The following is a 23,513-nucleotide window of genomic DNA, read 5'->3' on the forward strand; positions in this document are numbered from 1 at the left end:
TCCTCGCACTTTTTCCCTGCCAGGAATCTTCGTCCGTCCGAAATTCTGGGCTGAAGAACGGCACATTCCCAGATACGCACGTGGCACGCACCGTCGAGCTTTGCACCCAGGGAAAAGGTGTCACCCTTGGATTCTCAGGTGCCAATGATAGGGCCCCATTAATCCTAGAAAAGGAATAATGGCTTTCTGTCCTGGCACCTTTTCCCCGGGAGGAATCTTCATCCGTCTGGAATTCTGAGCTGAAAACCTCTCTATCCCAGACCCGCACGTGCCACACACCGTCGAGCCTTTCTCTCACGGGAAAGGTGGCAGCCTTGGACTGTCAGGTACCAATGATGAGTCCCCATTAACCATAGAAAAGGAACAGTCGCTTTCTGTCCTGGCATCTTTTCCCTGGGAGGAATAGTCGTCCGTCAAGAATTCTGGGCTGAAAAGCGTCATTTTCCCAGACCTGCACGTGGCATGCACCGTTGAGCTTTGCGCCCAGGGAAACGGTGGCAGCCTTGGGCTCTCAGGTGTCAATGATGGGGCCCCATGACCCTAGAAAAGGAACAAGCGCTTTATCTCCTGGAACCTCTTCCCTGCCAGGAATCCTCGTCCGTCTGGTAATTTTGGGCTTAAAAACGGCACTTTCCCGGACCCACACGTGGCACGCACCGTCGAGCTTTGAGCCCAGGGAAAAGGTGGCAGCCTAGGGTTCTCAGGTGCCAATGATTGGGCCCCATCAACCTTAGAAAAGGAACAATCGCTTTCTGTCCTTTCACCTTTTCCCTGGAAGTAATATTCGTCCGTCTGTAATTCTGAGCTGAAAAACGGCATTTTCCCGGACCCGCACGTTCCACGCACCGTCGAGCTTTGCGCCCAGGGAAAAAGTGGCAGCCTTGGGCTCTCGGGTTACAGTGATCTGGCCCCATGAACCCTAGATTACAAACAAGGCCTTTCTGTCCTGGCACATTTTCCCTGCCAGAAATCCTCGTCCGTCTGGAAATGTGGGCAGAAAAATGGCACATTCCCAGACCCGCACGTTCCACGCACCATCGATCTTTGCGCCCAGGGAAAAGGTGGCAGCCTTGGGCTCTCAGGTGCCAATGATGAGGCCCCATTCACCTTAGAAAAGGAACACTCGCTTTCTGTCTTGGCACCTTTTCCCTGGGAGGAATAGTCGTCCATCTGGAATTCTTGGCTGAGAAATGGCACATTCCCAGACCCACCCATGGCACGCACCGTCGAGCTTTGCGCCCAGGGAAAAGGTGGCAGCCTAGGGCTCTCAGGTGCCAATGATGAGGCCCCATTAACCCTAGAAAAGGAAGAAGCGCTTTCTGTCCTGGCACCTTTTCCCTGGGAGGAATCTTCATCCGTCTGGAATTCTGAGCTGAAAACCTCTCCATCCCGGACCCGCACGTGCCACACACCGTCGAGCCTTGCTCCCAGGGGAAAAGTGGCAGCCTTGGACTCTCAGGTACCAATGATGGGGCCCAATTAACCATAGAAAAGGAACAGTTGCTTTCTGTCCTGGCATCTTTTCACTTGGAGGAATAATTGTCCGTCGGGAATTCTGGGCTGAAAAACGGCACATTTCCGGACCCGCGCATGGCAAGCACCGTCGAGCTTTGAGCCCTAAGAAAAGCTGGCAGCCTTAGGCTCCCAGGTGCCAATGATGGGACCCCATTAATGCTAGAAAAGGAACAATGGCTTTCTGTCCTGGCGCATTTCCCTGTGAGGAATATTCGTCCATCTGGAATTTTGGGCTGAAAAACGGCATTTTTTCCAGACCCGCACGTGCCATGCACGGTCGAGCTTTGCGCCCAGGGAAAATGTGGCAGCCTTGGGCTCTCAGGTGCCAATGATGAGGCCTCATGAACCCTAAAAAAGGAATTGTCACTTTCTGTCCTGGCACCTTTTCCCTGCCAGGAATCCTCATCCGTCTGGAATTGTGGGCAGAAAAAAGGCACATTCCCGGACCTGCACGTTCCACGCAACGTTGAGCTTTGCGCCCAGGGAAAAGGTGGCAGCCTTGGGCTCTCAGGTGCACAATGTTGAGGCCCCATTAAGCCTAGAAAAGGAAGTGTCGCTTTCTGTCCTGGCATCTTTTCCCTGGGAGGAATAGTCGTCCGTCCGGAATTATGGGCTGAAAAGGGGCACTTTCCCGGACCCGCACATGGCACGCACGGTCAAGATTTGCGCCCAGGGAAACGGTGGCAGCCTTGGGCTCTTAAGTGCCAATGATGGGGGCCCATGAACCCTAGAAAAGGAACAAGCGCTTTAAATCCCGTCATTTTTACCCTGGGAGGAATCTTCGTCTGTCTGGAATTCTGATCTGAAAAACGGCACATTCCCGGACCACACATGGCACGCACCATCGAGCTTTGCTCGGAGGGAAAAGGTGGCACCCTTGGGCTCTCAGGTGCCAATGATGGGGCCCCATGAACCCTAGAAAAGGAAAAAGCGCTTTCTGTCCTGGCACTTATTCCCTTCCAGAAATCCTCGTCCATCTGGACTTCTGGGCTGAAAAACTGCACTTTCACGTACATGCACGTGGCACGCAGCGTCGAGCTTTGTGCCCAGGGAAAAGGTAGCAGCCTTGGGATCTCACGTGCCAATGATGGGACCCCATTAACCCTAGAAAACGAACAAGCGCTTTCTCTCCTGGCACCATTTCCCTGCCAGGAATCCTCATCAGTCGGTAATTTTGGGCTTAAAAACGGCACTTTCCCGGACACGCACGTGGCACGCACCGTCGAGCTTTGAGCCCAGCAAAAAGTAGGCAGCCTTGCGTTCTCAGCTGCCAATGATTAGGCCCCATTAACCTTAGAAAAGGACCAATCACTTTATGTCCTGGCACATTTTCCCTGAGAGGAATCTTCGTCCGTCCGAAATTCTGTGCTGAAAAACAGTACATTCCCAGACCCAGACGTGGCACGCCCCGTCGAGCTTTGCGGCCAGGGAAAAGGTGGCAGCCTTGGGCTCTCCATTTCCAGTGATGGGGCCCCATTAACCCTAGAAAAGGAACACTCGCTTTCTGTCCTGGCACCTTTTCCATGCCAGGAATCCTCGTCCATCTGGAATTCTGGGCTGAAAAACGGCACATTCCCGGACCCGCACGTTCCACGCAACGTCGAGCTTTGCACCCAGGGAAAAGGTGGCAGGCCTTGGGCTCTCAGGTGACAATAATTAGGCCCCATTAACCCTAGATTAGAAACAAGGGCTTTCTGTCCTAGCACATTTTCCCTGCCAGGAATCCCGGTCCGTCTGGAAATGTGGGCAGAAAAACAACACATTCCCAGACCCGCACGTTTCACGCACCGTCGAGCTTTGCGCCCAGGCAAAAGGTGGCAGCTTTGAGCTCTCCGCTTCCAATGATGAGGCCCCATTAAGCCTAGAAACGGAACTGTCACTTTCTGTCCTGGCACTTTTTCCCTGGGAGGAATAGTCGTCCATCTGGAATTCTGAGCTGAGAAACGGCACTTTCCCAGACCCACCGGTGGCACGCACCGTCGAGCTTTGCGCCCAGCGAAAAGGTGGCACCTTTGGGCTCTCAGGTGCCAATGATGGGGCCCCATGAATCCTAGAAAAGGAAGAATCCCTTTCAATCCTGGCACCTTCTCCCTGGGAGGAATCTTCGTTTGTCTGGAATTCTGGGACGCAAAACGGCACTTTCCCAGACCAGCACGTGGCACGCACCGTCAAGATTTGCGGCCAGGGAAAAGGTGGCAGCCTTGGGCTCCCAGGTGCCAGTGATGGGGCCTCATTAACCGTAGAAAAGGAACAATGCCTTTCTGTCCTGGCACCTTTTCCCTGGGAGGAATCTTCATCCTTCTGGAATTCTGGGCTGAAAACCTCTCTATCCCGAACCCGCACGTGGCACGCACCGTCAAGACTTGCTCCCAGGGAAAAGGTGGCAGCCTTGGTCTCTTAGGTGCCAATGATGGGGCCCCATTAACCCTAGAAATGGAATTGTCGCTTTCTGTCCTAGCACTTTTTCCCTGGGAGGAATATTTGTCCGACTGGAATTCTGGTCTGAAAAACGGCACTTTCCCGTACCCGCACATGGCACGCACCGTCGAGCTTTGAGCCCAGGGAAATGGTGGCAGCCTTGGGCTCTCAGGTGCCAAAGATGAGGCCCCATTAACCCTACAAAAAGAACAATGGCTTTTTTACCTCGCACTTTTTCCTGCCAGGAATCTTCGTTTGTCCGAAATTCTGGTCTGAAAAATGGCACTTTCCCAGACCCGCACGTGGCACGCACCGTCGAGCTTTGCGGCCAGGGAAAAGGTGGCAGCCTTGGGCTCTCACGTGCCAATGATGGGACCCCATTAACCCTAGAAAAGGAACAATCGCTTTCTCTCTTGGCACCTTTTCCCTGCCAGGAATCCTCGTCAGTCGGTAATTCTGGGCTTAAAAACTGCACTTTCCCGGACGCGCACGTGGCATGCACCGTCGAGCTATGCGCCTAGCGAAAAGGTGGCAGCCTAGGGCTCTCAGGTGCCAATGATGAGGCCCCATTAACCCTAGAAAAGGAAGAAGCGCTTTCTGTCCTGGCACCTTTTCCCTGGAAGGAATCTTCATCCGTCTGGAATTCTGGGCTGAAAACCTCTCTATCCCGGACCCGCACGTGGCACGCACCGTCAAGACTTGCTCCCAGGGAAAAGGTGGCAGCCTTGGGCTCAGGTGCCAATGATGGGGTCCCATTAACCCTAGAAAAGGAACGAGCGCTTTCTGTCCTGGCACTTTTTTCCCTGGGAGGAATCTTCGTCCGACTGGAATTCTGGTCTGAAAATCGGCACTTTCTCATACCCGCACGTGGCATGCACCGTCGAGCTTTGAGCCCAGGGAAAAGGTGGCAGCCTTGGGCTCTCAGGTGCCAATGATGGGGCCCAATTAGCATTGCAAAAAGAAAAATGGCTTTCTTTCCTTGCACTTTTTCCCTGCCAGGAATCTTCGTTTGTCCGAAATTCTGTGCTGAAAAACGGCACCTTCCCAGACCTTCACGTGGCACGCACCTTCGAGCTTTGCGGCCAGGGAAAAGGTGGGCAGCCTTGGGCTCTCAGGTGCCAATGATGGGACCCCATTAATCCTAGAAAAGGAACAAACGCTTTCTCTTTTGGCACCTTTTCCCTGCCAGGAATCCTCATCAGTCGGTACTTCTGGTCTTAAAAACTGCACTTTCCCGGACCCGCACGTGGCATGCACCGTCGAGCTTTGAGCCCAGCGAAAAGGTGGCAGCCTAGGGCTCTCAGCTGCTAATGATGGGGCCCCATTAACCTTAGAAAAGGAACAATCGCTTTCTGTCCTGGCACCTTTTCCCTGGATGGAATATTCGCCCGTCTTGAAGTCTGGGCTGAAAAACGGCACTTTCCCGGACCCGCAGATGGCACGCACCGTCGAGCTTTGAGCCCAGGGAAACGGTGGCAGCCTTGGGCAATCAGGTACCAATGATGGGACCCCATTAACCTTAGAAAACGAAAAATTGCTTTATGTCCTGGCACCTCTTCCCTGGGAGGAATATTCTTCCGTCTTGAATTCTGGTCTGAAAAACGGCACTTTCCCAGACCCGCACGTGGCACGCACTGTCGAGCTTTGAGCCCAGGGAAACGGTGGCAGCCTTGGGCTCTCAGGTGCCAGTGATGGGGCCCCATTAACCCTACAAAAAGAACAATGGCTTTCGTTCCTCGCACTTTTTCCCTGCCAGGAATCTTCGTTTGTCCGAAATTCTGTGCTGAAAAACGGCACTTTCCCAGACCCGCACGTGGCACGCACCGTCGAGCTTTGCGGCCAGGGAAAAGATGGCAGCCTTGGGCTCTCACATGCCAATGATGGGGCCCCATTAACCCTAGAAAAGGAACGAGCGCTTTCTCTTTTGGCACCTTTTCCCTGCCAGGAATCCTCGTCAGTTGGTAATTCTGGGCTTAAAAAGTGCACTTTCCCGGACCCGCACGTGGCTTGCATCGTCGAGCTTTGAGCCCAGTGAAAAGGTGGCAGCCTTGAGCTCTCAGCTGCTAATGATGGGGCCTCAATAACCGTAAAAAAGGAACAATCCCTTTCAATCCTGGCACCTTTACCCTGGGAGGAATCTTCATTCTTCTGGAAGTCTGGGCTGAAAACCTCCCTTTCCCGGACCAGCACGTGGCACGCACCGTCAAGACTTGCTCCCAGGGAAAAGGTCAGCACGTGGCACGCACCGTCAAGACTTGCTCCCAGGGAAAAGGTGGTAGCCTTGGGTTCAGGTGCCAATGATGGGGTCCCATTAACCCTAGAAATGGAATTGTCGCTTTCTGTCCTGGCACTTTTTCCCTGGGAGGAATCTTCGTCCGTCTGGAATTCTGGTCTGAAAAACGGCACATTCCCGGACCACACATGGCACGCACCATCGAGCTTTGCGCCCAGGAAAAGGTGTCAACCTTGGGCACTCAGGTTCCAATGATTGGGCACCATTAACCCTAGAAAAGGAACAATCTCTTTCTGTCCTGGCACCTTTTCCCTGGCAGGAATCTTCTTCTATCTGGAATTCTTGCCTGAGAAACTGCAATTTCCCGGACTGGCACATGGCACGCACCTTCGCGCTTTGCGCCCAGGGAAAAGGTGGCAGCCTTGGGCTCTCAGGTGCCAATGATGGGGACCCATTAACCCTAGAAAGCGCACAATCTCCTTTTGTCCTGGCACCTTTTCCCTGGGAGGAATCTTCGTCCGTCTGGAATTCTGGTCTGAAAAACGGCACATTCCCGGACCACACATGGCACGCACCATCGAGCTTTGCGCCCAGGAAAAGGTGTCAACCTTGGGCACTCAGGTTCCAATGATTGGGCACCATTAACCCTAGAAAAGGAACAATCTCTTTCTGTCCTGGCACCTTTTCCCTGGCAGGAATCTTCTTCTATCTGGAATTCTTGCCTGAGAAACTGCAATTTCCCGGACTGGCACATGGCACGCACCTTCGCGCTTTGCGCCCAGGGAAAAGGTGGCAGCCTTGGGCTCTCAGGAGCCAATGATGAGGCCACAATAACCTTAGAAAAGGAACAATGGCTTTCTGTCCTGTCATCTTTTCCCTGGCAATAATCTTCGTCTGTCTGGAATTCTGGGCTGAAAAACGGCACTTTCCTGGACCCGCACGTGGCACGCACCGTCGAGGTTTGCGCCAAGGGAAAAGGTGGCAGCCTTAAGGTCTCAGGTGCCAATGATGGGGGCCCATTAACCCTAGAAAAGGAACCCTTTCCCTGGAAGAAATTTAGGACCATCTTCAATCCTGGGCTGAAAAAAAGTGCGTTTGTCAGGACCGTACCTGCCAATAACGATTGAGCTTTGCGTCAAGATGTATGTTCGTATCTTTGGGCTCTCAGGTGCCACAGATGTGGTCCAATTAACACTACAAAAGGAGCAAACCCTTTGCATCTTGCCACCTTTTCCCTGGGAGAAATCTTTGTCCTTCTTAAAATCAGACCTGGATCTTTCTTTCTCCGTAAAAAGCAGAGTTCTTACTTAGGGGAAGCTCACCTCGCAAAGTCTAACTTTGATCTGCTAGCAAGTGAAACATCTGATTCTTGCCGGAGAGAAGGCATAAGGACACACACATTTTTTATCTCATTGTAAAGTGAATCATATGCATCTGAGATTCCAGGTCTGGAAGTTCTTCCTCTGGGAAAAGAACCATTGCTCCATATAGGAAGCTCCTCTCTCAAAATGCAGCTAACAGTCCCATGCTCTGCTAACAAGTGAAACGTTTGATACCAGCCAGTCAGAAGGCATCAGGACACACATTTCTCATGTCTTTGGATAGTGAATCACATGCATCAGAGAATCCAGGTCTGGAGCTCTCTTCTTGGTGAAAACACAGCTCTTCCTTAATGGAAGCTCATCTCGCAAATTGCATTTTAGCACTGCTAACAAGTGGAACAGTTGATTTCTGACAGAAAGTATCAGGAACCACATTTTTTATGGCTTTGGAAAGAGAATTATATGCGTCTGAGAATCCAGGACTGGCGCTTTCTTTCTCAGTGAAAATCATAGTTGTTCTGCAGGGGAAGTTCATCTCTCAAAGAGTAACTTTTTTCTGCTAAAAAGTAAAGCTGTGGATTCCTGCCAGACAAAAGGCATCAGGACACAGATTTCTTATGTTTTTCAGAAGTGAATCTTATGCATCTGAGAATCTCGGCCTGGAGCTTTCTTTCTCAGTGAAAAACAACGTTGTTTCTTTAGGGGAAGCTCATCTCGCTAAGCACGACTTTGCTTTCCTAACAAGTGAGAGAGTTGATACCTGCCAGTCAGAAGTCATCAGGACACACCATTCTTATGTCATTTAAAAGTGAATCATATGCATCAGAGACTTCACGCCCTGAGTTTTCTTTTTTGGTGAAAAGCACACGTTCGTTATAGGAAGCTCATCTTGCAAGGTGCAGTTAACAGTCCCATGCGGTGCTAACCAGTGAAAGAGTTGAATCCTGCCAGACAGAAGGCATGAGGAAACGCATTTCTTATGGCTTTGGAAAGTGAATCATATGCCTCAGAGAATCTAGGCCTAGAGCTTTCTTTGTCAGTGAAAAACAGAGTTGTTCCTTATGGGAAGCTCTTCCTTGCAAAGTTCAATTTTGCTATGCTGTCCAGTGAAACCGTTGATTCCTGCCAGAGAGAAGGCATCAGGACACACATGTCTCATGTCTTTGGATAGTGAATCACATGCATCAGAGAATCCAGGTCTGGAGCTCTCTTCTCGGTGAAAACACAGCTGTTCCTTAATGGAAGCTCCTCTCTCAAATTGCAATTTAGCACTGGTAACAAGTGGAACAGTTGATTCCTGACAGACAGAAAGTATCAGGAAACACATTTTTTATGGCTTTGGAAAGTGAATCATATGCATCAGAGAATCTACACCTAGAGCTTTCTTTCTCGGTGAAAAGCACAATTGTTCCTTCGGGGCAGCTCATCTCGCAAAGTGCGAATAACACTCCCATGATCTGCTAAAATGTGAATGTTGATTCCTTCCACACATCAGGCATCAGTTTACACATTTGTTATGGCTTTGGAAAGAGAATTGTATGCATCAGAAGATCCAGTCCTGGAGCTTTTTTATCGGTGAAAAACCAGTTGTTACTTATGGGAATGTAATCTCGCAGAGTGTAGACAACAGTCCCATCTGTGCTAACAAGTGAAACAGTTGATTCCTGCCGATACATATTTTTTATCGCATTGGAAATGAATCATATGCATCAGAGAATACAGGCCTGGAGTTTTGTTTTTTGGTGAATGCACTCTTGTTCGTTAGACGAAGCACAGCGTGCAAAGTGCAGTTAACGATCCCATGCTACGCTAACAAGTGAAAGAGTTTTTTCCCGTCAGACAGAAGGCATCAGGGTACACCTCAGTTATGGCTTTGGAAAGTGAATCATATCCATCAGAGAATCCAGGCCTGGAGCTTTCTTACTCTAGGAAAAGCACATGTGCTCCTTATAGGAAAGTCCATCTCGCAAAGTACAGTTAAACGTCCAATGCTCTGCACACAATTGAAAGAGTAGATTCCTTCCAGACTGAAGGGATCAGGAAACACATTTCTTATGGCTTTACAAAGTGAATCATATGCATCAGCGAATCCAGGCCTGGATTTTTTCCGAGTCGAAAGGCACAGTTGTTCCTTAGGGGAAGGTCGTCTCGCATTGTGCAACTTTGCTTTGATAACAAGTGAAAGAGCTGATTCCTGCCAGACAGAAAACATCAGGACACACATTTCTTATGGCTCTGGTAAGGGAATAATAAGCATCTGAAAGTCCAAGGCTTCTCCCTGTGCGCAAAGCTCGACGGTGCGTACCACGTGTGGGTCTGGGAAAGTGCCATTTTTCAGCCCAGAATTCCAGACGGACGAATATTCCTTCCAAGGAATAGGTACCAGGGCAGAAAGCGCTTGTTCCTTTTCTGGGGTTAATGGGGCCACTTTGTTGGCATCTCAGAGCCCAAGGTTGCTACCTTTTCCCTGGGCGCAATGCTCGACGGTGCGAGCGACGTGCGGCTTTGTGCCCAGGGAAAATGTGGCAGCCTTGGGCTCTCAGGTGCCAATGATGGGGCCCCATTAACCCTAGAAAGCGCACAATCTCCTTTGTCCTGGCACATTTTCCCTGGGAGGAATCTTCATCCGTCTGGAATTCTGGGCTGAGAAGCGGCACATTCCCGGACCCACACGTGGCATGCACCGTCGAGCTTTGCACCCAGGGAAAAGGTGGCAGCCTTGGGCTCTCAGGTGACAATGATCTGGCCCCATTAACCCTAGATTAGAAACAAGGGCTTTCTGTCCTGGCACCTTTTCCCTGCCAGAAATCCTCGTCCGTCTGGAATTCTGGGCTGAAAAACGGCACTTTCCCAGACCCGCACGTGGCACGCACCATCGAGCTTTGCGCCCAGGGAAAAGGTGGTAGCCTTGGGCTCTCAGGTGCCAATGATGAGGCCCCATTAACCCAAGAAAAGGAACGAGCGCTTTTTGTCCTGGCACTTTTTCCCTGCCAGGAATCCCGGTCTGTCTGGAAATGTGGGCAGAAAAACAACGCATTCCGGGACCCGCACGTTCCACGCACCGTCGAGCTTTGCGCCCAGGCAAAAGGTGGCAGCTTTGAGCTCTCCGCTTCCAATGATGAGGCCCCATTAAGCCTAGAAATGAAACTGTCACTTTCTGTCCTGGCACTTTTTCCCTGGGAGGAATAGTCGTCCATCTGGAATTCTGAGCTGAGAAACGGCACTTTCCCGGACCCACCGGTGGCACGCACTGTCGAGCTTTGCGCCCAGCGAAAAGGTGGCACCTTTGGGCTCTTAGGTGCCAATGACGGGGCCCCATGAATCCAAGAAAAGGAACAATCCCTTTCAATCCTGGCACCTTCTCCCTGGGAGGAATCTTCGTCCATCTGGAATTCTGGGATGCAAAACGGCCCTTTCCCGTACCCGCACGTGGCACGCACCGTCGAGCTTTGCGCCCAGGGTAACGGTGGCAGCCTTGGGCTCTCACCTGCCAATGATGGGGCCCCATTAACACTAAAAAAGAACAATGGCTTTCTTTCCTCGCACTTTTTCCCTGCCAGGAATCTTTCTTTGTCCGAAATTCTGTGCTGAAAAACGGCACTTTCCCAGACCCACACATGGCACGTACTGTAGAGCTTTGAGCCCCTGGAAAAGGTGGCAGCCTTGTGCTTTCAGGTGCCAACGATGGGGCCTCATTAACCCGAGAAAAGGAGCAATAGCTTTCTGTCCTGGCACCTTTTCCCTGGGAGGAATCTTTGTCCGTTTGGAATTCTGGGCTGAGAAGCAGCACTTTCCCGGACTCACACGTGGCACGCATCATTGAGCTTTGAGCCCAGGGAAAAGGTGGCAACCTTGGGCTCTCAGGTGCCAATGATTGGGCCCCATGAATCCAAGAAAAAGAACAATCCCTTTCAATCCTGGCACCTTTTCCCTGGGAGGAATCTTCGTCCGTCTTGAATTCTGGGACGCAAAACGGCACTTTCCCAGACCAGCACGTGGCACGCACCGTCAAGATTTGCGGCCAGGGAAAAGGTGGCAGCCTTGGGCTCCCAGGTGCCAATGATAGGGCCTCATTAACCGTAGAAAAGGAACAATGCCTTTCTGTCCTGGCACCTTTTCCCTGGGAGGAATCTTCTCCCGTCTGGAAATCTGGGCTGAAAACCTCTCTATCCCAAACCCACACGTGGCACGCACCGTCAAGACTTGCTCTCAGGGAAAAGGTGGCAGCCTTGGGCCCTTAGGTGCCAATGATGGGGTCCCATTAACCCTAGAAATGGAATTGTCGCTTTCTGTCCTGGCACTTTTTCCCTGGGAGGAATCTTCGTCCGACTGGAATTCTGGGCTGAAAATCGGCACTTTCCCGTACCCGCACGTGGCGCGCACCGTCGAGCGTTGCGCCCTGGAAAAGATGGCAGCCTTGGGCTCTCAGGTGCCAGTGACGGGGCCCCATTAACTCTAGAAAAGGAGAAATCTCACTCTGTCCTGGCACCTTTTCCCTGGGAGGAATCTTCGCCCGTCTGGTATTGTGGGCTTAAAAGCTGAACTTTCCCAGACCCGCACGTGGCACCCACCGTCAAACTTTGCGCCCACGGAAAGGCGGCAGCCTTGGGCTCTCAGGTGCAAATGATGTGGCCTCATTACCCCTAGAAAAGGAACAATGTCTTTCTGTCTTGGCACTTTTTCCCTGCCAGGAGTCTTCATCAGTCACGAATTCTGGGATGAAAAATCGAAATTTACAGGACCCGCTCATGGCACCCACCGTCAAACTTTTCGCCCATGGAAAACGTGGCAGCCTTGGGCTCTCAGGTGCCAATGATGGGGACCCATTAACCCTAGAAAGCGCACAATCTCCTTTTGTCCTGGCACCTTTTCCCTGGGAGGAATCTTCGTCCGTCTGGAATTCTGGGCAGAAAAGTGGCACATTCCCGGACCCACACGTGGCACGCACCATCGAGCTTTGCGCCCAGGGAAAAGGTGGCAACCTTGGGCTCTCAGGTGCCAATGATTGGGCACCATTAACCCTAGAAAAGTAACAATCTCTTTCTGTCCTGGCACCTTTTCCCTGGCAGGAATCTTCTTCTATCTGGAATTCTTGCCTGAGAAACTGCAATTTCCCGGACTGGCACATGGCACGCACCTTCGCGCTTTGCACCCAGGGAAAAGGTGGTAGCCTTGGGTACTCAGGAGCCAATGATGAGGCCACAATAACCTTAGAAAAGGAACAATGGCTTTCTGTCCCGTAACCTTTTCCCTGGCAATAATCTTCGTCTGTCTGGAATTCTGGGCTGAAAAATGGCACTTTCCTGGACCCGCACGTGGCACGCACCGTCGAGGTTTGCACCAAGGGAAAAGGTGGCAGCCTTAAGGTCTCAGGTGCCAACGATGGGGGCCCATTAACCCTAGAAAAGGAACCCTTTCCCTGGAAGAAATTTTGGACCATCTTCAATCCTGGGCTGAAAAAAAGTGAGTTTGTCAGGACCGTACATGCCAATAACGACTGAGCTTTGCGTCAAGATGTATGTTCGTATCTTTGGGCTCTCAGGTGCCACAGATGCGGTCCAATTAACACTACAAAAGGAGCAAACCCTTTGCATCTTGCCACCTTTTCCCTGGGAGAAATCTTTGTCCTTCTTAAAATCAGACCTGGATCTTTCTTTCTCCGTAAAAAGCAGAGTTCTTACTTAGGGGAAGCTCACCTCGCAGCTCCAGGCTCCGCGCTTGTGGATAGGGCGGCTGCGATGCCAAAGGGAACGGCAGCGGGGGTCCGATGGGCGGCACGGGCAGCAGCGGTGTGGCAGAGAGGTGCTCAGGGGAAAAACCGCCCTGCAGAAGCAGGCTTTTTTTCTTTCTCTCCGGTAGCTCGAGGTTTTCTTGGGCTTGCTCCACTTGAAGGAGCATCTTTCTCATAGCTGTATATGATGGAATAAGCAGCAAAAATTCTTTGGGTGCAGTTTGCGCTAAATTCCACAAATCTGCCCCAATGTTATCACATAAGTCTATGGAAAACGTGGAATTGGCATTGGTTAAATGCCCCTGACTAAAGCACCAGTCCAAAAATTCCTGTAATGCTTGTCTTTCAATGTTTGTTTTTGTAACATGAGCTAATTTTTCAAATTTATCAAGCAATAAGTTTGTCTTATTCGAATTGGAATTTCCCATGTTTCTTTAACTCACCGGTTTGAAGGTCGTGGTTTCTTCAGTCCACGTTCTTCCAGCAGCTCTCTAGGCCACTACAACAAACTCCTGAGTTTACGGGAGACAGAAGCTCTCAGAGGCTTCTCCACAAAGCACCCAAAAAAATTGGGGCACAGCAGCTCTTGGGGGCCACTCCTTAATGTTCTAGGCAGGTCTGCAGGTGGCTTCCATGTCCTCAAATCACGTTGGGTTCACCAATTGTTGCCAACCAGACTCTAGTGAGATTGCACACACCAATATGATGTTCAAGCAAGTCCAAAGTTTATTCAAAAACACAGGTATATATCACCTTAAGTGACCCCACCCTAGGTGCGGAGGTCTGACTCCAATTGGTTGAGGCTGGAAACATGTCCTTTTAAGGTGAAAATGAAACTTGTAAGGTGGTCCTTCAGACCCACCAAAATCAGGGGCTGCAACACCAAACCCCACCAATTTCACAGATAAGTCCTGGGATGAGCACAGTGAGGTCACACCCTCCTCATCTGAAGATACCCTACTCTCCCTCCACGCTCATGTTCTCCACAGACAAGGAGTCTTGTGCTAGAAGACAACTTTCTTTTTTTAAACAGAATTTTTTCAACCCTTGTTCCTCAGGGTTTTCATTTTTTTGCAAGATAAAGTATTATCTGAACAACCTCTGCATAAATATAATATGAGTGTATACATGTATTTATACAATTAAACAGTCCTGCAAACTTGTGAGACTCATAGAAGCCCTTCCTGCTTCACAGCAGAGAAGAAAACAAATAGCAAAATTCTGCCCATCTCAACCAGAGGAACTGAACCACATCCATTTGTGGCTCTGGAGGGAATCCCACCAGCTTCAGACGGGAGGTTTTGACTTGAGTGTAAATGCATCACTCTACAGCAATTCTAGACACTGGCCATTTCTAAACAGTGCCATGCTAGGACGCATGCCACACTCACTGTGCCCAGTCCTTGGGGAGAGCACACCCAAAGACAAGGCGCAGTCCTTTAACAGGTGGCAAGTAGTCTACACTTTGCAGATGGACTGTGATTTCTTAACTCAATTAAATACCTACAGGCAGAACTGGAGAAAAAGGAAGAAGGCAAGGAGATGTCTTTCTGAGAGCGGTGGCCACACAAACACAGACCAGCTGCCCAGAGCAATGTTTCTGAATATTAAAGAAAAGTAACTGAGCAGTTAGCCTCCCAGAGGAAATGCTTTGTTCCACCTTAGAGCTCCTCCCCACCTTTGAGGTCAAACACTAACACAAAATGGTTGAGACAGAGTAGAGGCAAAGGTTCAAGCTGGCAGGTGGGGTGACAGACCACTTCTAGTCATAGCTATCATCATCATCAAAGTAGGAATCACAATCTGACTCATTATCAAGCATAAAGTTGTCTTCATCAAGGTCGTCACCATCATCATAGTCTTCCTGCCACTGTGGATCATACTCCTCATCTTCAGCCTCTTTGCCACCTTCATCTGTGTTGGGCGAGTCATACAAGATGGTACGTTTTTGCCTGTTGAGAAGGAGAGCATCAGTGCAGAGCTCTAGCTGTGAGCAGCAACCACAACCTAGCCCCACATCACCCTACTACAGAGGTTTATCTGGTTTCCCTACACCACTGTCACTTAAATTGTTACCTCAAACCACCAAACAGGATGCAATCAGTATCTGACATTCACTCTTGTATGTCAGTGAGCATAGGAGAAAGCTCTGCTCACCTGCTTTTTGTCTTCACTTACTCTCCTTTCCTTGTTATCCCACTAAGAAAACTCACCCCGTACAGGCAAGGGCTGAAGCAGGCACATTTGCAAGTTTTAGCTTTCTCTGACCAGGATCTCTCGAAGTCTGGAGCCCAACATGGAAATCCTGCTAGCATGAAAGAACAACCAGCAGAGAAAGAAACTGTGATTTGAGGTTCACACAACTGTGGTAGTTTTGGCTTTAGTTTTAGCTAGGCCTCAGTTTAGGAGGTCAAGAGAGTCTGCGTAGATTAGAGGGGACAAGCATCACCTGACTTAAGCAACCAAAGAAGTATTTCGTATCATTTTGACATCAAATCAAATATAAAAGAAGGTGTAGGAAGTACCCAGCTCTCTTTTACCTCATGGCTGACCAGACCTGCTATCACTGCTGCTGGGGGTGTTTGGCCTCGTCACCACTTCACTGCTGTTTGGTTTGGGAAGTACCTTTTTTTTCCTTTTGCTGTTGGTTTTCTCTTCTCTTGCCAGGTATCCTTTGGGGGGAGTCTGTTGGAGTGCTTTTGTGGGCTGAGGTAGTGGAGGTCTGTGTTGTTTGGGTGGGCAACTTGGTGGTTGTTGGTTGTGGTGGTTTGATTTTTCCACATTTGTATATATATGTGTTATATCATATTCTGTTTTTAATTGTCTGTCTTTTGTATAAATATTAAGAAGCTTGCTGTTTTGGGGTTGGTTTTTCTTTCCTTTTTTCTCCTCTTTGGGGTTATTTTCCCTCCCTCCTTTTCCCTTGGTGGTGATGGGGTGGATTCTTTCTCTCTGTATTGGGCAGTTGGCATTTTGCCAGCTCAACCTAACACAACAACCCTGAAAGTCTAACCACTCAGCTGATCAAATTCCTTGGCTGGCCCACAATCAACTTAGACCAGAGCAAGACAAACCACTAACAGGCATGTGGACTTCACCTGTGTGGAGTGCCAGAGAATTGCAAAGAGACGCTCCTTGATCTGCCATACCAACTCCAAACCAGCACTGAAATGCTCTGCTTTGAGGAGCCGAAGAGAAGAGGCCAGGTCCTGGTACTGCAGCAGGGTTTCCTCTGCAATTCAAGGCCAACAAAGTCATGTTGCATCACACACTCTTACAGAGATCAAATCCTTTGCTGATTATGAAGTAGCCACAGCTACTTAGCTCTCCTGTGCACATTCCTCTTGCAGAACGGAAGAGGTTGCCGTTTACTGCATCAGTCTCCACTGGCAGTCAAATTGTGGCAGTGGATTTCCCAGAAATGACATCAAGAAGGCAAAAATGGGCTGGGAGAAGTGAGAGGCCAGCTGGGTGCTGGTACGTGTGCTACTGCCCCACTACAGAACTGCTGTTCTTTGAACCATACAGGTTGGAACACTAGTTGCTACTTTAAAGAGGCTGCAGGACTTACCCAGAAGGATCTGCAGAGCATTAGTGAGCAGCTCTAGGCCCTCAGTCTGCTGTTCCACAATATCCATGCTCTCAGTGTCCTGGTTATAGTAGCTGTACACACAGGAGTAAGCCAGCACCTGGGAACAGAACAGATCATGCTGTTAAGCACTCTCCTTCAGCTTCAGCGTGAGCAAGAAGAGAGCAGCATCAAACCCTTCCAGACTTCATTATTATCATTAGCTGAGAGAAGCCTAGCAGTGCTTCTGATCTGTGGCTACAGCCCAGTGACCCATATGCCATGTGACAGCAGTGCCAGTGCAAACCATCACAAGAACACAGACTGTAAATGCATAAAAAGTGTCACTGACCAGCAGGTAAAGAGTCAAAACCACCCACAGGGCAACCCAGGCTGAACTCTAGAGGCAATGAACCTCTAGAGAGAGAGAACAAGCCCAGAGGGAAGTAGGATGGTGCTATATAGCACCAAGAGGCAATGACAAAGGAGTTTCAATAAGTGGCAAACTCCTATGAATGAATGACCCTTAAAGCAATCCAGGCACCCAGTAGGAAACAAGATCACTGTTTCCATTTAAAGAAATGGGCCAGTAAATTCAGCAGCAGCAACAAGCAACAGTGATATGCATTCTGGAAAACACAGGGGCAGCCATACTGAAAACACAAAATAGGGTCAGGTATCCTTCTTCCACATGCCTCTCTCAAAATCAAGCCTGAATGTGAAAACAAGGTGCATATACAAAGTCAATATTGCAAAGACAATTCCCACCTCCTGACTATGTTCCAGGGGAAAAGCAGTTACTGCAGGCCTAAGGTGTCACAAGCTTACCACACACATCCAGTGGCTGCACTGCAAATCCTTTTTAATGTGGCTATCAGGGCAGGCAGTAGGTAACTTAGGCTTTCAAAGTATCTATAGCTCATGAAATGGAGTTAAGAAAGAAAAATCCTAACATGAGCATCAAGAGGAACTTTCTAACTGAAACACAGCATCAGGAGAGCCTTCAAAAGGTATGGTCACCATGATATTTCAAATTGGAATGGACCAAAACCAGTATATAAAGACCCTATACACCCTTGTGTTGATCCCATGTGCCAACTTGAGCCAAATTCCAAATCCTATGACCTGATCATATGGAATACTGCAAACAGAGCCCAACTCAGAGTGAGAGTAGGGAAAGGCAGACATGAGCTCTTCCCCTGTCCTGATGTTATTCCTCCCTTTCAGCTTTTCCGGTCTCTCCTTGTTTGGAGTAGGACAAGGTTGGTGTTTCCTCACTTTAAGAAAGGCATAAAACACATGAATAGAATTAGGTCTAAACCTCAGCAAGACTGTTATCCAGCCTTACTTTCCGTGCCTGTTCTAGCACTTTGCAGGCATGAAGAACAAAGGTCAAGTTCCTAATTTTTGGCATCTCTCTGATGGAAGAGATACTGTTTCTCAGACTCGTGGCAAATTCCTGCAAAGGAGAGAGAAAAAATGTCAGTGTCAAGCTCCACAAGACTGAAAAAATAGCCCCTTCCACAAAGATAATTGCCAAGCATCCTTAAGTGCCATCCCAGAAGATGCAGGCAGCAGCAGATCATTTAATGCATCCAACTGTGACATCTCTCCTGTGCCATTGCTTCAACCTTTTACATCTCACTTCTAGGCAGGGTTCTGCCTTCAGTCACCATGGCTTCCAACTACGGCATCACTTTGAGCCCATGAACACCATAAGTCAGGTGCTCAGTTTCCACAACAGACCTGGCAGAAGAAAGCAGGCTGAGGATTGCCTCTCATGTCAGAGCAAGGGTGAAATGGTCAGACATTCCCACCTGGATCTGAAGCCTGCTTCTCAGCAGAGCAGACACTGACACACAATAGAAACTATCCTGATCATGAGGGCTAAGGCAACACTCAGCATCTGCAAAGGAAGGAGGCCTCACCCTTGCACGATGATGAAAGGTGCATCTCTCATTGTAATCCTGAAAACGCGTCTCCTGCCAAGCTGCTTTACTCACCTGAAAGGAAAAGTACAAGTACCCTGGAGCAATTTCCCTCAAGTACCAGAGCTGCCTGGAAATGGCTACTACACACAGAGACTTCAACAATACTGTCAGTATTACTGGCAAGCGTATAAGTACAGAGTAAAGGGTCCAAGCAAAGATCCTCACCCTCTCTGAGAAGCTAAGATGCCTCTGAACACAAGCATGAACCACGGGGATACAGCAAACCACTCACCATAGCAGAGCAGTTGTAATAATCCTTATGATTTGGCCTCCAGGGCTTGAGGCAACGCCAACAGAAGCCATGACTACACTTCGCACATGTCATGCTGCAGAGGAGAAAAACAGTGGGAATCACTCAGATCTAACTGTCACTTGCAGACAGTTCCTTCCAGTGCTCCCCTACATCACAGCACTCCAGTGTGTGCCACCCAGTCACTCCCATTCACCAGTACTATGCATTTCCCCGCATAAATTTTTTTTAAAGCCTTTGCTAGAAGCCGGTGATGCTTAAAACCAGTTCATGTCTCCAAAAATGAGCTGAGTAAACTGACAGCATGATCTCACAGTAGCTTATCAAGTACTCAAAGGGTGACTAAGCATTTCATAGTTTGAAACAAGATCCACATGAGCACCTTACTCTTCCCTCATTAATGTACTGCTCCACACAGTGCAGAAAGGCACTGCACAGCCCTAGGGCCACACACTACATGTGGGGACAAACAATAGTGTGCATTAAGGGCTGTGCCAGTGGAAAAGAGAAACAAATGCCTTTGAAGCCTTAGCTTCAAAGCTGGAGGTAACTCCCATATCATGTAAAAAGCTGCCAGAGATCCAAGCTGGTTCAAAACAGTCAAAACAAAATTGCTTTAAGTTACGGGAATAAGGTAAGCATGAAAGAAAAAATGGTGGTGAGCTGTCCACTCCCCTAACCTTTACCTCTGTACAGCCATAGTGGATTCTGGGAGCAGACAAGTGCACTGTTAAAAGGTACTGCAAAATCCCCTCTGATTCTACCAAAGAACTATCAATGGATTTAACTCTGAATGCTGGGGAACATTTTGTTTTTCTAAGAATTAAAAGCAATCACTCATTCTACTAAAACTGTAAAACAGATCTGCTGTAACCATTACTCCACAGTAAAAAAAAAAAACAAAGCACAACGGACCTAACTGTATGTTTCTGCCCTCTCCTGTCTCTAGTAGCAAACCAAAATGTATACTCACTGTAGGCAACCCTCATTTTTCTCTATCTGAGCCTGGCAGTTTGGGCAGTGCTTCGAAATGAGCTTAGCCAGGTGTTTGCTTTGGGCTTCACTTGTCATTCCCTCATAGTATCCGTCATCATCCACCCATTGAGACATGTGGCTGCAGCTGGCAGGATAATGGGCCTGAAAGGGAGACAGTCAACCACACCAAAAGTGAAATGGTGCATGCCAAACCAAAGACAGTATTGCCTGTGATGCAGCTCAGCCTTACCTCTGGGAAGTTGCAGTTGAAGCAAGATATCCAGGAGCACTTGCAACAGGCTGCTCCATAACCAAGTCCATCCTTAAGGAGGATCTGGTCACAGCCCTGAGGGTTGGTGCACCATGTCAGGTTGGAGCAACACTCAACATAATGTCTAAGGAGGGCTTTTTCATACTGCAATAAGAAGCCAGGAAGGAGATTTAAGGCAGAGAAGCTGCATGGTTAGGCCTTACAAACAGGGTCTGGTGTCTGAGCTATACAATCTCACTGAACAACTGCTCACAACAAAACAGTACCCAATTTACTCTTTTGTTCCCTTTGTGTAAATTTCCCCACCTCCAAATGTCATATCTGGAGACTCATTTCACAGAATTACTGAGGTTGGATGGCATTTCTGGAAATAACCAGTCCAACACCTCCAGCTCAAAGTAGGACCACATCCAGTTCAGTTTCAAATATCCAAAGATAAGGACTACAAACCTCTCTGCCCAGCCTGGTCCAACACCTCATTACCCTTACTATTAAAAGAACCTCAACAACCCACCAAACAGTTTTCTAATGTTTAAATGGAATCCCTTGTTTATAACTCAGTGCTCACTGCCTCTTATTCTTTCCCTGGACATCACAAAGAATCTGGCTCCTTATTCTCATTTTTGAATTTATACATGTTGGTAAGATCCACTCCTGAGCCTTCTCTTCTCTAGATTAAACAAATGCAGCTCTCTCAGCTTCTTCAAGACATGTTCCAAAACCTAACTCATCTTTGTGGCCTTTGGCTGGATGCTCCCCAGTATGTCCATGTCTTTCTTGCACTGGTGAGCCCAGAAATGGCCATAGTCTCACCAGCACTGGGTAAAGGGATCACTTTCATCAACCTGCTGTCAGTGCTCTTCCTAAATCAATCTAAAATGCTCGTGGACCTTCTTAGCCACAAGGGCGCAATGCTGGCTTATGTTCAACTTGTCCACCATGATCCTTTTTTTTATTCCTACAGAAATGTTTTCCAGATGGTTGGCCCCCAGCACATACTGTTGCACTGGGTTATACTACACCAGGAGCAGGACTCAGCATTTCCCTTTGTTGAACTTGGAGCAGTATGTTTTAACTTCAGCATTAGATTGTCATACAATAATTCAGTTATTTTGAAAACAGGGTTGGACCAGAGATCTCCACAGATTATTGCAATCTAAATTATTCCCTGACTGTATGTGTGATTCTGCATGAGACACTAACACCTCAGCCATACCATTTACTGAGCAAAGAAAAACATACCATTTCAGTGAGAGCATCAGACCAACTTGTTAAAATTAGCTGCAATTTCTGTTCATCTGCAATAATTATTTATTTTTATAGAACAGCCATAGCAACAGGCTATTAAATCCTGCTCTCAGTCAGGTGTGACTTACTGCAAAGGCAGTAAGGACTAACTGTCCAGATATATGCACTAATTCTCTGAGCACTTCTTATGAAAAACAAGAAAAAAGATATATCAAAGACAATGCTTTTCTGTTGCCTTGCCCATTTTTGTTGCCAGCTTGCAAGTTTAAAGAAAAATTGTAAGACAGGGAAGTCTTCATGACTACCGCTCATTTCTCCTTATGACTGTTCACACAAGATCATAATTACAGTAAGAAGTTGGAAGAAGAGAGTATTTTTGGAGAAGCAAAGGAAGCGGAGACCTATCAAACAACAGAGCAGTGTAAAACAGACATGACTGTTCTGTCCAGCAATTAACAGAAACAGTCTGCCACGTGACAACAACAGCTCTGCCATTAGGTGGAGAGGGCATTCGGCTCCAATAACTAAAAACTGAAAGAACAGAGAGAAGTAGCTTCTGCCTCTGAACAAGCAGCTGCTGCTGTCCCCTGCTGACCCAGGACTAAGGTAAGCAGAGCTCAGGAAGTCTGGTTTACAGATGTCTGGAGAACCCACACAGTGAAGATTAAGCCTGATGTGGTAACTTCTGCTATCTTCACAAAAACCTGAGATGCTTAAAGTCAGAGACTGATGGAAGAGAAAGGACATAGGGGTCACTTAGGCGGAAATAAAATTAAATTTGTTCACGTTTTCAACTGCCCTAGATATAATTGCTTCCAGCACACTAGTAGAGGATACTTGTCATGAGCTGCTACCACAGTCCTGAACTAATGATGCACCTGAAACTTTATTTGCTGGAGACACATCTAGAGAAATACCACTGTGCTCTTTTGTTGACATTACACTTTTTTGAATAGCTGGTACTGATCATAATCAGAGACAAGAGATACCACTGGGCAGGAATCTGGTTGGTCTCAGTTATCACACTGCCAGTTTTAGTAACAGAAAGAGGAAAAGCAGCAGCAAGATTATCAAAATGAAACAGATCAAAATGAAACAAAATGAAACAGGGCTTGGACACCCATCAACCACCTCTCCTACTTCACCTTTGCTATAATCTCCTCAGAGGACATAATGGAGTAAATGAAGGCTGTGGTTGGCTGCGCACGGCACTCAGATATGGGACAGGTGCAGTTGACAACCATGTTCTGTTCAATGCGAGTCATGAGATACTCACTCCAACAATGCTGTGAAGGCAGAAGAGGAGACATGAGACCTAAACAGGGTCATGTAACCTTCCCACCCAGCAGACAATGCACAAACCCATGGGTAAAGTACTCAAAAGCACAGAAGTGGGAACAGACAAATCTGGAGTTGAAAGATCACAACAAAAAAGGGAGTTGAGAAAAGAGAATGTATAAGCTCTGAAAATCCTCTGATAACACCTTCAAAAAAAGCACAGCTGCTCCAAGTAGGCAGCAGCAATTCCCCAGCAAGTAACAGAAACCAAAGACCCCAGGATGCTCACCTTGCAGCAGTAGTGCATGCAGCAGAGGGTTGGTGGCTTCTCAGTGGGACAGAGCTGGTTCACACAGACTGGACAGTGGGTTCCAGGGCTTGGAGGGGACTGGACATTCTGCACTTGCAGCCCCGAGGAGATGAGCAGAGCATCACAGTTCTCCACATAACACTGGATCAGGAAATCCACATTCCACTTACAGTGCATGAGGAGGTGCCGAGCAACATCATCCCGTATGTTCAGAGTATCCTGGACCTGCTGTACTGTCTGGTTCATGAGCAGCTTTGCCTCCTCTGGACTAAGCGTGTGCCCCATTGGCACTTGCAGCATTGCCATGAGATATTCTTCTGACCTGTCTATGCCAGGATTCAACCTGACATGAAGAAATGTGTCATGTTCATACAGAGATGTACAACCCTCCACACCTGGTGAC

General features: G+C 48.5%; 1 protein-coding gene across 7 annotated transcripts in view; it reads right to left on the reverse strand.

The window, feature by feature from the left end:
* Positions 1–13,887: 13,887 nt before the first annotated feature.
* The window catches only part of LOC139684987 (cullin-9-like), a 37,056-nt gene continuing 27,430 nt past the window's right edge, over positions 13,888–23,513 (reverse strand). For 4 of the 7 annotated variants that reach the window (XM_071581504.1, XM_071581494.1, XM_071581484.1 and 1 more), the window contains exons 32-42: positions 23,090–23,453; positions 22,668–22,808; positions 20,254–20,418; positions 20,002–20,165; positions 19,011–19,104; positions 18,716–18,790; positions 18,109–18,246; positions 16,791–16,908; positions 16,318–16,451; positions 15,433–15,527; positions 13,888–15,171 (exon numbers count right to left, since the gene is read on the reverse strand). In XM_071581504.1, coding sequence (XP_071437605.1) covers positions 14,982–15,171; positions 15,433–15,527; positions 16,318–16,451; positions 16,791–16,908; positions 18,109–18,246; positions 18,716–18,790; positions 19,011–19,104; positions 20,002–20,165; positions 20,254–20,418; positions 22,668–22,808; positions 23,090–23,453 — 1,678 coding nt within the window. In that variant the 3' untranslated portion in view covers positions 13,888–14,981. The remainder of the gene's footprint in view (positions 15,172–15,432; positions 15,528–16,317; positions 16,452–16,790; positions 16,909–18,108; positions 18,247–18,715; positions 18,791–19,010; positions 19,105–20,001; positions 20,166–20,253; positions 20,419–22,667; positions 22,809–23,089; positions 23,454–23,513) is intronic. The other 3 variants (XM_071581511.1, XM_071581527.1, XM_071581519.1) reach the window with 2 other exon arrangements.

The sequence above is a fragment of the Pithys albifrons genome, chromosome 2, assembly GCF_047495875.1.
Source record: "Pithys albifrons albifrons isolate INPA30051 chromosome 2, PitAlb_v1, whole genome shotgun sequence".
NCBI lineage: Eukaryota > Metazoa > Chordata > Aves > Passeriformes > Thamnophilidae > Pithys > Pithys albifrons.